At 40.7% G+C, this 16,746-nt stretch overlaps 1 protein-coding gene across 8 annotated transcripts in view; it reads left to right on the top strand.

The window, feature by feature from the left end:
- Window positions 1-11: 11 nt before the first annotated feature.
- The window catches only part of klc1a (kinesin light chain 1a), a 42,662-nt gene continuing 25,927 nt past the window's right edge, over window positions 12-16,746 (top strand). For 2 of the 8 annotated variants that reach the window (XM_076877506.1, XM_023152328.3), the window contains exons 1-7: window positions 5,785-5,922; window positions 6,732-6,819; window positions 7,369-7,636; window positions 8,651-8,881; window positions 9,224-9,302; window positions 15,141-15,369; window positions 16,135-16,222. In XM_076877506.1, the coding sequence (XP_076733621.1) occupies window positions 6,791-6,819; window positions 7,369-7,636; window positions 8,651-8,881; window positions 9,224-9,302; window positions 15,141-15,369; window positions 16,135-16,222 (924 nt within the window). In that variant the 5' untranslated portion in view covers window positions 5,785-5,922; window positions 6,732-6,790. Of the gene's footprint in view, window positions 494-5,784; window positions 5,923-6,731; window positions 6,820-7,368; window positions 7,637-8,650; window positions 8,882-9,223; window positions 9,303-15,140; window positions 15,370-16,134; window positions 16,223-16,746 lie in introns of those variants that run through there. The other 6 variants (XM_076877505.1, XM_012920081.4, XM_004554703.4 and 3 more) reach the window with 4 other exon arrangements.

Below are 16,746 nucleotides of genomic sequence, written 5' to 3'. Positions count from 1 at the left end.
GGAGCAGGGGGGTGCCGGGTAACGCCATTTTCGCGTACTGTGCGGTTAGTCATTCAGCCAGCTACAGCACTGAGGAGCTGTCATCTCCATGGGGGACTAATGAACTTTTTATTCCGCCCCATGAAGCCCTTGTCAGGCTAGTTTGACAGAGCAGTTCCTGTCATGGAAGCAGCGGAAAATACTCGCTTCTCCTGAACGGCTGACTGAAATCGCTGTTTTGACAGATAGCTAGGTGATTAGCTATGTAGCTAGCTGGTCAACATTAACGAGGTTGATGCAGTGAAGCCCGGCGTCAGAAGGCAAAACACATCCTAGCAGACAAAGACAGTGTGAAAATTGTTTTTTTTAACTTAGTATATTTCTTACGCTTCTTTTACACTCTACACGGGCTGTCGGCCAAAAGAAAAAAATCCCATTTAGAAAAGACGTGATTTAAAAGGGGAAGAGGAACATTGAAGTCGAGCTACATTGGCAACGGATGTCCCAGAGAACGGTAAGAATGGCTCCGTGTATTACTTGGAATGCTGTTAATAGCTAATAAGCCACTTGCTTCTCTTATCACGCGTTTCTTAAAGTGTCATTTACCAAAACATAGGTATGTATACTACTAACGTTATGTAGTCTTTGTAACCATTTTTTATGGAATTGTCTGCTTGTTCTGTGGTCGGTGTTTACGTTAGTTGCAGGAATTAGACATCGCAAGCACATTAACTCATTTAGAGGGCTAGGTCGGAGTTGGCCCCGAGGTTTGGTCTGTGTTACAAGAAAGTATGGTTTAACTGGTTCTTCAGGTTTAATCATTTGTACGCTATATAGCTCGGACAAAGCAGCACAAACTTACAGCGACACGGACCCGACTAAAACACGCCTGTCAGCCTGTGGAAACGAGCTTCTGTCGGCTACTGCGGTGGGATTAAATCTTGATGATGACCATTTGTCATGTGATAGTTAGCTGTATCCTTTCATTGATATTCAGAGGGGAGTCAGAGCTGTGAAAGCTGCCTGTGTTGCGCAGACAGCTTTAGGGGGACAGTGGATCTCACTGTGGTACCCACAGCTGGGAAACCAAAAAGACTGAGAAGCATCTATGGATATTTTGAGATTTGGGGCAGTTTGGGGGTATGTAGTTACACATTTTCAGTCTGCACGGAAATACACAAGCATTCTTCTCTGCCCTGCCATGTTTAACGTTTAATACACCCAAAGGTGCACTCATGACAACCTGCAGGGCCCCTCCCTAAGGGCTAAACACCCCCTTTGCTACACCTGAGGCAGCTTGTTGTCGGCCCAGATGAGTGGGTTGAGTGCTGCTGGGTAGCAATGACAGTTTTGTGTGGCTGCAGCAGATTTGATTTTAATGGCTGCAGGTTTTACTTCACTTCTGCAGATGAGCACAGCAATGAGTACAACTTTGTTATTATTTCCAGGTTCCCAGAGCTGGTTAATGGTGAGGTCTTAAAATCCCCCCAGCCAGAAATCAGGTGGTTTTCTGTTGATGAACTAATAGAAGAATTGACTGGTTATTAGCACAAAACGAGATGTGAATGAGCATACAAATAACATGACCTCACTAAAATCTTACACACCTGCATTCACATCTACTGTTGCTTACTGTGGTGTAAATTGTGCATTAATAGCTGAATTACTACACAAGCAATACTTGTTTTTCTTTCTTTTTTGTTTTTTGGCATCAATAATGATCTATGGCCAATATTTTACATAAATGCAAACCATAATGGATATTTTTTTCAAGCTTTTTTTCCTTTCTTTGCACAACATCAATTTTATGAATGGTGCCCACACATCTCTCTCTCTCTCTCTCTCTCTCTCTCTCTCTCTCTCTCTCTCTCTCTCTCTCTCTCTCTCTCTCTCTCTCTGTCTGTCTGTCTGTCTTAATCAAGTAGGGTTTCAGTGGATCTAAAGATCTTTATTTGTTAGTAAAAGTGACTGTCATTTCCTTAAACCAACCTCTATGAAACTGGCACTTCCTTTTTTTCATCTATTTTAAGACCAGGGGCTGTCTGTTTTTGTGAAACATTAGTGACTCTAGTAGGATAACACTGGGTAGCACCATGTTAAGGTTGCAACCTTTTGCTGCAAGAAAAGAACAGAAAACCAAGAGCACTAATTCACCTAATATACTGTAGTGAAAAGTGAGTGATATTCCTCACAGGCCTTTGATATGAAGTTAGCTTATGGGCTATGGTAAATAACATCATGACGGCCAGATAATTATTAAGAAGGTTTTAGCATTTTATTAGCAGCAATCTCACTGAATTGGATAGTCTTTGATTTTTCTCTAAGTGGTCCTAAAATTCCTAATTTTAAACTTCCTAATCTTTTAATCTTTTAAGATTTATGTCAAGGAGATGTTCACATATCAACACTGACAGGTTTATTGAGAAGCCTGGGAGGAAGTTTCCCATTCTAAACTCAGCTGACCTCAAATATTACAGACTTAGAATTTAAAACTTTAATCCACGGAGAGTCTGCAGAAAGTCATATAATAAAATCAGCGAGTGTCTTTCTGAATCATTAATCCTTTGGGTTGCTGGAGTAAGAAGCGGTACCACTGCCAGCTCTTTGGATCACAGCATCTTAAACTGCTTCACTTATTTGAATGATACATTTTATCTCTTGCTCAGAGCTTGCACATGCAAAAGTAATTTGGCGCTCTTGTCACTGGAGTTCTTATCAGAAGTAAGAAATGGTGATGACACAGTTTAACACGTTAAAACTGCAGCAAGTGAATTCACACGATGATTTGTTTTGTTTTTTTAGACAGCAAGGTTTTCTGTTGGGTTCATTTAGAACACCACACTCTCTTTGTTGTCCTAATCTGCACCCAGGACTAAATTTGTTCATTGTTAACACCAGTCACACAGGTCATTTCCTGTTTCTCACCGGTACAATGTCATGTTGTGACTTTCCGATTTCTTAAACCCTTTTTTGGTCTCTGAAACTAACCAAATGAGCTAAGATTCACACTTAGCTAATAGCTAGTGATGTTTTGTAGAATTGAGGCCACATAAAACACAGGGATACAGCACAATATATACAACAGACTATTGTTACAGAAGCTTTAATTGATGCGTCTATTTTAATGTGAAAAGAGTCATCGATTTGGATGAAGGGTGCCCATTAGCTTATTGTTTTTGCTTTGTCAAAAGTTGAATCCTGACTTTACAGTGATTATCGTGGGTGTTTTGTTTTTTGTCCACAGCAGGCAGATAAGCACTACCTGTTCTCCAAACAATTAGAGCTGGTGGGGAAATAAAAAAGCTTAACAGCGAAAAGATAGATAGAAGTAAGACGGGAATAAAGACGAGACTACTTGGCATTCGGCTGTAAATGAGTGCTTATACTCAGAGCTAGTAAATGTATTCAGACTGGGTGGGACAGATTTGTGGTGTGTTGTGCTTTCCTTTGTCTTCAGCCAGGGAAAAGTATTGAGCTGCTGTTATTAACTACCCTATCCAGTTCTTTGAGCTATTTGTACCAGACAGACTGGTACGAGGTTCTAAACAGTAAATGTTGTTTTGTTTTTTCTCTCCTTTATTTACAGGGAACAAGTAGAAGAAATGCTGTATTATTTAAATTGTGGGTTGAGCAGTCAAACAAACAAAGCTTCAGTAAAATAGTTCAGTAAAAGAAACTTTTAGAGGCTCTTTGTTCTTCTTTTTTTATTAAATAAAGCAGCTGTGCCCACACTTTGCTGACTAAGACTGTTCTTCGAGTGCTGCTTTTCTGCCGCCGGCTCCATCCTCATGCATAAAAACCTACACTTACTTTCTATTTCACTTCTCCATCGGTCCCAACCATAACTCCTTCCTCATTTTTTTCCCCCTCTATCCACTGCCACCACGTTTGTCTTCAGCATCCCCATCACCTCAGATAACCGCCTTAGCATGCTTACATAAAGAACTGCAGCGTCTCCGGGTGCTGCGCTTCAAGCAAGCTATTTACATTTCAAAAGTTGACTTTGAAAATAGTTTTCCCTGCCTTCCTCCTGTGGTGCTTTATGTGTGGAGACTGATCTAATCCCAGAGATAAAAGACTGTTGGATCTGAACAGGAAAACAATGCTTATGCTGTCACTCTCACTTCTGTATTACATGGCCTGTAGTGGTAACGGTCGCCTCTGTAGTTCTTTGTGGTTTGGGTTTCTGCTATTTATGCAAAGATTAAATGTGAAGATTAGTTTCTTAGATTTTTCAAATATGATGGCACCTAAATACAGTGGGGCAAAAAAGTATTTAGTCAGCCACCGATTGTGCAAGTTCCCCCACTTAAAATGATGACAGAGGTCGGTAATTTGCACCAGAGGTACACTTCAACTGTGAGAGACAGAATGTGAAAAAAAAATCCATGAATTCACATGGTAGGATTTGTAAAGAATTTATTCGTAAATCAGGGTGGAAAATAAGTATTTGGTCACCTCGAACAAGGAAAATCTCTGGCTCTCACAGTTGAAGTGTACCTCTGGTGCAAATTACTGACCTCTGTCATCATTTTAGGTGGGGGAACTTGCACAATCGGTGGCTGACTAAATACTTTTTTGCCCCACTGTATATTTGACTAGGGGAAAAAGCCATGTAAATATTTTACCTTAAATGTATTTTGTGGAGTTGGAGAAAGCTGGGAAGTAGTTTGGGAATTATTGGTCTGTTGTTGCAGGTTGCTTTGGCGCAACCATAGTGAGACCTTGGTTTACATTGCAGGTTATTAGCTAGTGTCGAAGTGGGTTTCAGACTTTGCCCAGGGCTGGGCTTTTGTCACTGATTTTGGTGGTCTCCGGGTCATGTCTGTGCTTTTTCCAGATGATGTGATCCCATTGACCTCATTGAGCATCAGGGTGTTTTGCAGCTGAGGGTGAATTGGCTGGGATGAAATCTGAGGCCATGGCTCACTTTCCAAACAGCTGAAAGGAGGAATTTGTGGATTAAAAATGGTGCAAAACGAGTTAATTCTTAAGGTCATTCAAGCTCACTTTTATAGATCTGGTGAGGATCTCGGTCATTTGGGAGTGGTTCAGAATAGAGCTGCTTGTCTTCTCTGAAAGGAACCAGTTAAGGTGGTTTGCACATCTAATTGGAACACCTAAATGGCTTTTAGGTGAGGCTTTTGTGCTGTGTCAAACTGGGAGGAAGTGGTGGAGAGATTATGTCTATCCAGACTCTGTATGCAGGGTGGGAGGTCAGGGCACTCTTGGTTTAGAGTGCCGCCTCTGTGACTCAGAAGTTGCAGAAAATGAATGGATTGAAGGTTCTGGGAATTTTTTTTTCTGATAAAATGACTGACATATAAGCAGTGGCCCGGTTTTCGATAAAGGGTTAAGAGAATAAAAAATGAGAAATGCCCATTTAACTTCCCAAAGCTCAAGTTTGAATATTCAGAGTTCTTCTTGTGCCTAAAACAGTAGTCGAAATTTCAGTAAATCCTTTCTGTACATTTCTTACTTTTTTCCTTCTTTAAAAAGATTTAATTCAGTTGAAAGAGCTTTTTCTGTTTCATTTTCTCTGAAATACAGTTTTTTTTGTAACTAATAGTAATACAGTTTTCAGTACAAGAAAAATCCCTGAAAGTCTGGCTTTTTATGGATCTTGCTAATAACGCATTTGAAAGCTTTTCCTGTATTTGCCAAGATAATTTCAAATGCAACCCATACTTCACCGTTCTTTTTGCCTGGAGCTGCTCTTTTCCACCTCCTTCTGCAAGCAGCTTCCTGCTTCCTGCTCAGCTGATAGGCTGCAGGGCCGGTTGCTGAGTCACATGGAGCGATCAGAGCTGCTGCCCTTCCTCGGTCTGTCTCGTCTCAACGTATTTTTTACCTCGTTGTTTCCTCTTCTTTAAGTAAAATGTGAAATCTGCTCAGGGCAAGTCTGCAGTCTCCCTTTGACATCATAGCGGCTTTTCTACTGAGGTAGGCTCGGTCGGTTCAACTCACTGTGTCACTGCACCGTCAAAGATAAGACCAATGTTGGCTCATTCACACCCACGGGTTTTCTTTCTGTATTTTTCAATGGAACATACTTTAAAATGTAACTTTATTCAGTGTTTCTGTAATTATTCAGCTGAGACCGTGCCGTTTCAGTCGTGTGTGCTTGCAGAGATTTATTAGGCAGCTCGCTACAACTGCTGCCAAAGCGCTCAGTCATAATCCTCTTATATATGTGTGTGTGTCTGTGTGTGTGTCTGTGTGTGAGAGATGAATATATAGCAGATAAAGTCAGGAAGGAGTGCATAGTGTGTTGAGAGAGACAATAGCAGCACTATTGTTATGGGCGACTCATGAATGAGTCTGGGGTCTGTATGACTGTATTTTGCAGCTTCTGGGAATAATAGTTGTTTACATTTTATAGTAGATTTTTCTGAACTTGGATCATAGTAGATTGTCAGCTGACTAGATACGAGTGCAGTTAATAGATGACGATCATAAAAGAAAATGTGACGGCCAACATTTGTTTAAAGTGGTCAAAGTGAGTTTGTTGTGCAGCAGAAAATGTCTACAAGTTCCTCTGAGTTTTCCTGTCTGTCCCCTCTAATCTGTTATCTGTAAACCACTCACAGACCACAAACCTCAGATCCGGGTTTTACTGTCAAACAGGCACAACATTTAACTTCTTTGGTTTGGTTTAAACTTTTAATGACAGCTGAACCTAAGACCCGCTTTTTATTAAACAATCTTAAATGGTGATTCTTAAGTTTGTTTGTTTTTTGTTTTGTTTTTAGAACACTTTACAAGTGGTAATCTTCAATCATGCTCCGTCTTCTACTACAAACCTCTGCTGATGCTGCTCTCACGAGCTTTTCAAAACAGGTGCTTCAGTCAGGGCCTCTTTTCAAGGCACCTTTGTGTGTAGAGCTGAAGAAGCACAGACTTTTCCTACCAATTCCCTCAAAGTGAGCTTCCTACACCCCTGTCCCAGTAGCCGTCCAGTCAGAAACACATTGTCTGACCTTTTCATAAACCAGAGCCGTTTCTCACTTGCAGCATAATTGATTTTATGAGATGAGTCATCGTCATGAAAGGCTGTTTATTTGGCCATGAGACAAGAAAAGGTCAGAGGATTGTGACTTTGAAGAAAAAGGTTACCTGTTTGTCCTTTAACCACTATGTCACATTTCTGCTGAATCCTGTTTTCATGGTCTGCTGTTAGTTTTTTACCATGTTAAACATCTGTGACAGTCATAAGACAAGTGGATACCATCTTTACATGACAACACGCTGTTTTTAGTGTCCGTAGAAAATTCCTTTCCCTCCCTCATTAGAGCCTGTAAGGAATCTTGTGTTATGAGGACTTCCAAGACAAAATATTTTAATGCAACCTTTTTTCCTGTTATGTTAATTTATTCGCTTTCTCTGCAGGATGCGTGAGGACATGTCCACCATGGTGTGTGTGAAGGAGGAGGAGGATCCTGGGGAGAAGCTGTCCCAGGATGAGATCATTTCCCGGACCAAGCAGGTGATTCAAGGATTGGAGGCCCTGAAGCAAGAGCACCACTCCATCCTGGAGGGCCTTCTGGGCACGTTGCGCTGCCTGAAGCAGGATGAGGAGGGCGTTCTCGTGGAGGAAAAATCACACATGATCCGCAAGTCCCTGGAGATGCTGGAACTTGGGCTCAGCGAGGCTCAAGTATGTGTGTAGAGCTTCAGTGATTGGTTAATATCACTATGGATGTTAGACTGTTCTGTTATTCATTTAGGTTGGTCTGGGCAGGAGATTCAGGCAACAAGCAATTTAATCTACATGTCTTTTAACAAAACATAATAAGAAGGCAAGCTGTTTGTGTGGTTACACATTTAAATCTTCCCTTTTTAAGTTTAAGGATAGTAGGTTCTCTTCTTTCTACTTTCTACTGTGTAGAAAGGACAGCAGAGGACAGCAGGTGGTTTTCACCTGGATAATTAATATCACAAGTTCAGTGAAAACAGCAAGAATCTTGCCTTTACTGAACACCATCTTTCCTTGCAATAGACACAGTAAAAGGTAAAAATATATTCAAGTCCATAGTGGATTAGATCATTAGAATTCTCTTGACACGGGAGTGTTTCTCTCTAGCTTGTAATTCTACTTTTTGTTTGGTCGATTGGGGAAAAGAACATATAGAAGCTTTAAAGCCTTGAAATTATGCAGAATATTTGCTCTCGTCATTTCACTTCACATTTCATTTCACAAGCAGTGAATGAGTCAGCGCTGATTCATTGTTGATGCTTTAGCCTTTCATCGCCATCTCCCAGCAAGCTTTGTCTAATAAATATACAATACACCGTGCACACACCCCACAGACTGAATTTTCTACCTCCAGCATTTTTGCTTGGAGTTGTGGTAAAGTGTAATTTTCCTGCTCAAACACCCCTCATCTAATTACAGCCCTCCGAGCCTTTCACCTTAGACTGTATGCTTTTACCCAAAGTGCCTCACTCTAACATTAGTGGACACACATGTAGTTGTGATGGCAAGTGCACACTTACCCCTAGATAGCTTTACTATCTACCATCCACATGGCTTTGGTGGAATTGTTTTAGTAGACAACCTTCTACTACATATATTAGTGTAAATGTTGTTATGAGAGGATAAACCCAACTGTAAATACAAAAGGGTCTGTATGATTGCAGACATTGCAACATAACCGCCACCTCTTTGCAGGTGATGATGGCGCTTTCAAACCACCTGAGCTCAGTTGAGTCTGAGAAGCAGAAGCTGAGGGTACAGGTACGGCGACTCTGCCAGGAGAACCAGTGGCTAAGGGACGAGCTGGCCGGGACACAGCAGAAACTGCAGAAGAGCGAGCAGAGCGTGGCTCAGCTGGAGGAGGAAAAGAAGCACTTGGAGTTTATGAACCAGCTGAAGAAGTACGACGAGGACTTGTCCCCCTCTGTGAGTGCTCAGGGCTTAAGAATGTGTTGCGATGCTTTTATCTAAAATATGCGTGACCATCTTATCATTGGAACCAATATTTTGGGGGGTTTTCCCCCCAAGCACCTTATCAAAAGCAGATACAATCAAAAGATGTCAGTATACACCATCTCACACGTTTTAAGTATGTGTGATCTAGACCCAAACTACAAAATGACTCTATCTGCTAATAGATTGGCAGTGTTTCTCGCGTCATTTAGAAACATTCAGCTATTTCATGAGCAATATCTCCTCCTTTTTGCTTTTGGTCCTCTCTCCCTTCACTGATCATCCTGCTTGCTCTCTTCCTCTCTCCCCTTTCAGGAAGAAAAGGATTCAGACTCTACCAAAGAGACTTTGGATGATCTCTTCCCAGATGATCAGGATGATCAAGCCCCAGGCAGTAAGTGCTGTACTTCTTCATCCTCTTTCTGCTTTGAGAGACTTTCACTCAATTTCTTGTCCTTGGATCCAAATATGAAATATAGTTTTTGGGCTTGGGATGTAGATTTCAGTGGCACACTCTTTATTAACTCCTAAATACTTTTGCAACTATAGAAAGAGAGAGCTGTGAGAGCTGTAAGTAAACTACTGTTTCCACCATATTAAAAAGTGGCATCTGAATGCTGTGACATGTAGTTTTAGTTTTTTAATCCCTGATAGACTCTACAGTTTTACCGCTGTAAAATTAAGATCGCCATGGGAACAGAGCTTTGCATCAGCAGCTGTCTTGTAATTTACTGAAGCTGAATCAGTGGATGTTTCCAGAGTCAGATAAATTGTGTAATACATGATGACAAGTTCTGGTGGTGAGCATGTTTGTGTGTCCAAGTACCACTCTCTTTCAAACATGTATGCGCCAGTTTTTTATTGCTGCCATTGTTTGTTACCAGCCTTTTGCTCACTGTTAGATGGGCTGGTCTTTTCAGTAGCTCATGATGTAAGACCACAAAGCTTTATGGCTGTAAAGCCCCATTAGTCAGGACCTAGTTGAGCCAGTGAAGTTGTGGCTCTGGATATCAAGAAAGGACTTAAAATGTAAATGTTTGTTATATCATGGTAAAAAGAGGAACCCATAAGAACTTCTCATCCATTATTTGGTAACATGTTATGTATCTTATATTACATTATTATAGTCAATTTCCAGGGGAGTTTGGTGGCGCAGTGCTTAGCAATGTTGCCTCAGAGCAATAAGACAGCAGTGGTTTGAATCCATTATCTGGCCAGAGCCTTTCATGTGGAGTTTGCATGTTGTCCCTGTGTCTGTGTAGGATGTCTCTAGGTACTCCGGCTTCCGCCCACAGTCCAAAGATAAGTAGTTACTGGGATGATTGTGTTGGCAATTTTAACTGGTAATTCTAAATGGGTCATAAGTGTGAATGTGAGGTGAAAGTCATTGTCTGTGTTAGCTCTGCTCTCTGTCCGGGGCTAGTGATAGGCTTCAGCAACCCTGAACTGGATAAGCAGAAGATGGATGGATAGTTATTTTCCAGATTAATTATTTGGACTAAATAAATGTCAAGAGGTAGTTAAAAAAAAATAGGAATGGGAATTGATAAGAATTTAGCGACTCTGACGTTTGTGGATGTTCTCGTTACTCAAAGAAGTAATTTTCACAAAGAACACTTTTCTTAAAAGTGATGCACTACATTACTTAATTACTCCTGGGAGAAAGAAATTTGTTGTACTACTCATTATGTCACTTTCATGTTCTTCTGTAAAATGACCTGAAAGGGATCTTTTAGTAATTACCCTTTAAAAATATAAACCTGTAGCCAACACACCAACACAAATCTCTATCCTAATAATGACACACAGAATACTTAGCATTACACAAAGCCTCTCTCAGTAGAAGACAAAGCCAACAACACAAAGTAAAGATGACTTCAAAACGACTTTAAAATTATCGCCACTGTGATTCTACTGTAGAAACATGAACAGGTGGAATTGGAGGATACAGCCTGATTGCTCATCACTTTGTTACCTGGGCTGAGGTCGGCATTCACTCAGCTTCAGCATCACTCTGGCTTCTTGGCAAGCTTAGTGTTAGCATGCTGCCTCTGCAGATGCTTGCAAAGAGCCGAAGTTATGTTAGCAGCATTATGCAGCTGTTTCTGTCCTGGATTCAGAGCCAGTATTTTCCTCCTCCTGCACATGAACTGAAATCAGCTAGTGTGGGTGCAAATGGAACCGATAAACGAGAGTGACAATTCCAAGAAATTAGACTGACAGGAACTGGTTCTCCACTCCTATCCCTACATGTCATATTGCCTAAATTGCTGTACTGACTCAAATTTTTTTATTAATATTAATGAGATGATCTCCAAAAAATGCATTTGATGAATGCACAGTTTCCAAAACACTGGTTAAAGAGACCCCACTTCAGGGACAGTTTTAAGATTAATGAAAAACATTTGTTTTTTGCTCCCAAAGGTTTTATTTTCCATTTTTTTCCCCTTTATTGCCCCATTTGCCTCATCCTGTGTGGTATCAGTTTATCAGCCAGTCTAATTTGCTGACAGACTGGGCTGTAAACGGTTTGCCTCTTGTGCTGTGTAACTGCTGTAATCCACCGCTTAAGCTAGACTACAGATATTTACGCTGCATTCATATTCTATTTAATTTAATGAAATCTTTTACAGTAAAAGCATTTCCTTTACATGGATCGCTCACTTCATTATTGTGGTTTTGCGTATTGCCCTTGGGAGGGTGGTGATAGAGCACTTGCTGTGAGCACCACTAAATGAATTATGATGAGACAGGAGAGTTTAATGGCATGTAGCTGTGAGCGAGAAATTGGTTGGAGAACAAGGACAAGGGTAATACCAGACAGACTTTATGCATCATAAAGCTTAATAAAAATGTATGTTGAGATCAATACTCCATAATTATTAAATAATGTGTTTCTCTTTGGAGATGGTGAGATACAAATGACACTGTAAAGGGTCTATATTGAGTTGGTCAAGGAGCATGCAGTTATTGCAGTACACCTGCACCCATTCACATGTCAACACATAAATGTTGTGTATACACACCCACACATACACAAATTCCTGCTTCTGCCCACATCAGTGCTTACAGTAAATACTGTCAGGTAGCTACATTTGATGACAATGTATATACATTTAAAATGAAGAGAAAATGAAGTGCCAGATGTGCAGAAGACTGGAGCTTAGAGAAGCAGCAGCTTTAACTGCTACAGAAAAGAAATGACCTCCCATACTGTATCGAATCAAATGAAGACTAGACAATACTCTTAAGAAGTAACCAGAGTCTTTCAGGTGTGAGCTGGTAAAGGACTGAGACAGAACTGAACTCGCAGAGACGCAGTGCTTCATCGAATGCCTTTTGCACTGGCATTAATCCTCTCTGTATGAAACTGAGCTGCCTGAGGCTCTGCATGAGCTCAGTGGATACTGGGTTAGTGCTGGAGTAGATTAGATGTCTTTCCTTTCCAAGCTGATTCAGACTGCCTGAAAAGCTTGTGGGGTTTTGGTAAATTGCTGTCAGCAGGAAGAAGACAATGGTGATGACATTCCTGCTTTTTTAAACCACTCAGGGTCTTATGCAATGTTTTTCTGTGCTAATATTTACATTTAACTCACTTAGCGTTGACACTAAATGAGTGTCACAGCCTGAAACATATTCCAGCATATTTGTGAATGTTTGGGGCAGATTTTAACTAGAATCATGCAAAGCAGAGGTCCGGCTCCAAAAATAGAGCATCCTGCACTTTTCATAGTGCGACACAGTGACTTTTTTTCCCCCCTTTGGTAACAAGTACTCTCCAACACAGTGCTAGGGGTTATGTAAATCGGGTGGGAGTACTCTTAACAAGCATGGAAAATGACTGCCTTGTCAATCAAAGCGCTAAGCATCATCCACATATTTACAGAAGTGCACAAAAATCATGTGAATAATAAATCTTAAAATCAAAGTCAGAATCGATAAAGAATACCAACAAACTGGGTCAACAGTAACACGTCCACATGTAACACAATTCACTGCTCACGCTTCACTTGTAGCTGAGAATCATTTACATTGATGGAGTCTCGCTTCTGCTTCCTTCTTCCAGCAAGGGTTTGTCGTGTTTTGATGATGAAGTTGTGTTTTCGGTCATTATTCAGACGTTGGCTGGTTCCAGTTTCTAAGTTTTGAGGATTTGATGCGTTTATTTGTAGACATCAGTTGACTCATAGTGAAGATGTGTGAGTTGACTACATACCTGCTGTTTTTGTCCGTTTCTGTTCTGCTGTCACTGCGTTACTTTCCTGTGAACAGCAGCAAAGGCAGGCTGTGGTTTGCCAGCACTTCAGAACACCTGGAATCACTTCGTGCCCGGACATTTCTCTGTGGTCATTGTTATTACTGCAGTGGGCGGCTCCTACTCAAAACCTTACTGGCTTTCCTTCAGAGTAAATACAGAACTGCTTGCCTTTAATAAGAAACCCCATCAAGTGGTTTCCTGACCTCTCACACATTCATGCATTCTTAGACACTCGCATATAGAGACAGAAAGACAGACAAACAGACTATTTATCACAAGAGACATTCCAGTCATGTCCTTCTGGCCCAGTTAAATGTAGCACTCAGGAGCTGGTACTTGAGCTGTGCGTAATGGGGAAAAAGAGGACATTGTTTATGGGTGAATAAGCTTGTTTGTGTTGCACATATGTTAAAAGGCAGCCAGTTTGTGTTTGCTCTAGTCAGCATTGACCCTTTTATATCATCTTAGACACCCACTGGTTTCAAATACTTCTTTCATTTTAGAGGAAAACTGTCACATAACCAGCCTATCAGCTTTCTTTTCACACGTCATCTCCTATAGAAAACTTCTATTAAACTCCTGTTATTAATAAACCTTTGTTCTTCTGTCATCCATAGTCACAGACTCATTCAGGTTATAAAGATTCAGCCATCTGAGCCATATTAATGAAATGAATGAACTGCAGTTTACAGTATTGCTATTTATGAATGATTAATATTTATTTTATTCCATGTGATGGGATATCAAATTTGCCTAATTGTGTAATGTTGTGAACTGGAAAAAGCAGTTTCACAAAATTACACAATTGCCATCTGGCCTTCTGTGTGGAATTTGCATGATCTCCACGTGTCTGTGTGGGTTCTCTCCGGGAACTTCGGCTTCCTCCCACAGTCTACAGACATGGGGTGAGTGGGGTTAGTTTAATTGGTGACTCTAAATTGGTCGTGAATGCGAGAATGGTTATCTGTCTCTCTGTGACTAGCCGAAGTGTCTATTAGCGGCTGGTGAGGTCTGATCGACACTGTTTATTTTTACAAAACAGCTCACAAAGCCTTTTGCTGCTCAGCTGGTTGGAATAGAGTTTCTTTTCATTTGAAGCAATTCATTATCAGGGATTGTAACATCTGTAACATCCTTTTACTGAATCAGCACAACTTGAATAATAAATATCAATATATATAGCCCTTTAGAGGTGGACTTGCTAGTGTGTTTTGGATCATTGTCCTGCTGCATAACCAAAGAACACTTAAGCTTGGGTGCAAACTGATGTTAGTTTTATGCCAGATGTAACAGGATTCGCACCTTCCAAAAAGTTCACCTTTTGTCTCGTCAGCCCACAGGATATTTTCCCCAAGTCTTGGGGATCATCAGGATATTTTTTTGGCTAATGTGAGACGAGTCTTTGTGGTGTTTTTTTTGGTCAGGAGTCAGAACTCTCCCATGGATGGCTTTTTTGCTGAGACTTTTTTTGTTTTATTGATGAATATGGGCTTTGTAATACTTTTCAAACTGATAGATGTCAGTGACTTTGTTTCTCAGGTATTTCTTTAGATTGTGGTGTGACGTGTTGCTTTTTGAGATAACTTTGTCACACAGGTTCTGTTAAGTGATTACAGGTGTGGCAGTAATCAGGGCTCGGTGTGGTTGCTGAAATTCGATTCAGCTTTCTGAAAAACAGGGTTAAAAATAATTCATTCATGATTTAACAGGATGGGACAATTTTTTTTGTTGTTGTTTGATCTGAAACATGAAAGTGTGACAAATATGTAAAATAATAAGAAATCAGGAAAGAGGAAAATGTTTTCAACTTTTTTTTCCATACCTTTTCACAGCCCCCGTGTACAGTATATCACATTACTCTAAATAGGTCAGATACAAAATACCAGGTTGTACTTAACAATCATTTTCTATACAGTGCAGTGATGGGTTTTTCCTAATTAATAATTCATTTACTTTCGTATTTTTTGTCTGTAGTCCAGCCAGCCCACAGCAGCGCTGCAGCAGCTGCTGCTCAGCAGGGAGGATACGAGATTCCTGCTCGACTGAGGACCCTCCACAACCTGGTGATCCAGTATGCGTCTCAGGGCAGGTATGAGGTGGCTGTGCCTCTCTGCAAACAGGCTCTGGAAGACCTGGAAAAGACTTCAGGACACGACCACCCAGATGTGGCCACAATGCTTAATATCTTAGCCCTTGTTTACAGGTAAACTCCTGCAACATCTAATAATATGCACATGCATTTTTATGTATTTATCTTTTTCTAATGAAAGCCGGTGATGTCCTGTTTTTAAAGAGATCATGTTGCTAACTGAAGCGAGGTGGTCTATATAATGAATGAATTTCATGCTCAAAAAAAGTTTTGTTTGTAGTCTGCATTGTTTCATAAACTCCAAAATCCTCTTAGACTTAAACAGCTTTTAATGAATTCTTGTGTTTGGAAGATATCATAAAAAGCTAAGATTTTAACATTGAGATAATAACAGCACACTTTGTCACCCTCACAACACTGTGACATGTCTCTTGAAACCTTTGGCAGGGATTCTTTAAGTGTTGTGTGACTGGCTTCTTAATCAGAGCTGGATGCTTTTGTCAGAACAAGCCAAACGTAGCCTGACAAAGATTTATAGGACAGTAACGGAAGTTAATTTTCCAGCCCAACTAGACAGGAGCAAAGGAATGACGCCTAAAACCTGGACAAATGTCGCACAGGATTGTTGCCATGTTTTTCCATTTACATAAATCTAAGCCACTGAACAATCAGCTTGGGCTTTTGATTTAGTTACCTAAAACAATGAGTTGACTTGTTGTCAGTACTCTTGTGCACTGGCTGTGGGAACCACTGAAGATGGTGGCCCATTAGTTGAACTTGTCAGCATAGTTTATGTTTGTGTTCATGTGTGCTTGTCTGTTATTCTGCCCATCTCTGTGTCTGTATTTCAGTCTAACTCTGTCTGCTTTGGTCTCTCAGGGATCAGAACAAATATAAGGAGGCTGCCAACCTGCTGAATGACGCTCTGGCCATCAGGGAGAAGACACTTGGCAGGGACCATCCAGCTGTGAGTGTATTTGTTGATACATTGCATGTAGGTCTTCTGTTGTGCTCTGTATTTCTTGCTTTAGACAGGTGAATGATGTTCTTTGTTGTTTCGGTGTAATCCCGTTGATATTAATGGGGATAGATGTGTTGCACTGTTTCACAGCATGAATTATTTCCAAATGGAGGTTGTTCTTACAGTCAGCGGTGGTGAAACATGAAGACAAATATAGTCCTTTGTTAAGACATTCAGGCCACATCAACAGTATTGTAGGTATAGTTGGATGTATTGATTTCCCTTCTTTGAGAGCTTAGCACCATGAGTGAAAGGTAATTGGACCAACAGGTTGGAAAACCACACAGGGTAGCATTCTCTGCTGTAGAAAGAGCTCAGTGCTTTCATGCAATGGCATTATCATTTCTGAAACTGCTTAGGACCATCAAGTTCTCCACCAAGTAAGTGGTTGCTGTCAACAACAAGACAAATTTGCTAGGTCTTTGGTTCTTCAGAATTCAGGAATACTCTCGTCTTTGCACTTAGCTTAG

The sequence above is a fragment of the Maylandia zebra genome, linkage group LG19, assembly GCF_041146795.1.
Source record: "Maylandia zebra isolate NMK-2024a linkage group LG19, Mzebra_GT3a, whole genome shotgun sequence".
NCBI classification, from domain to species: Eukaryota; Metazoa; Chordata; class Actinopteri; order Cichliformes; family Cichlidae; genus Maylandia; species Maylandia zebra.
Note: the sequence above shows the minus strand (reverse complement) of the source record. Positions and strands in the feature narration are given on the sequence as shown.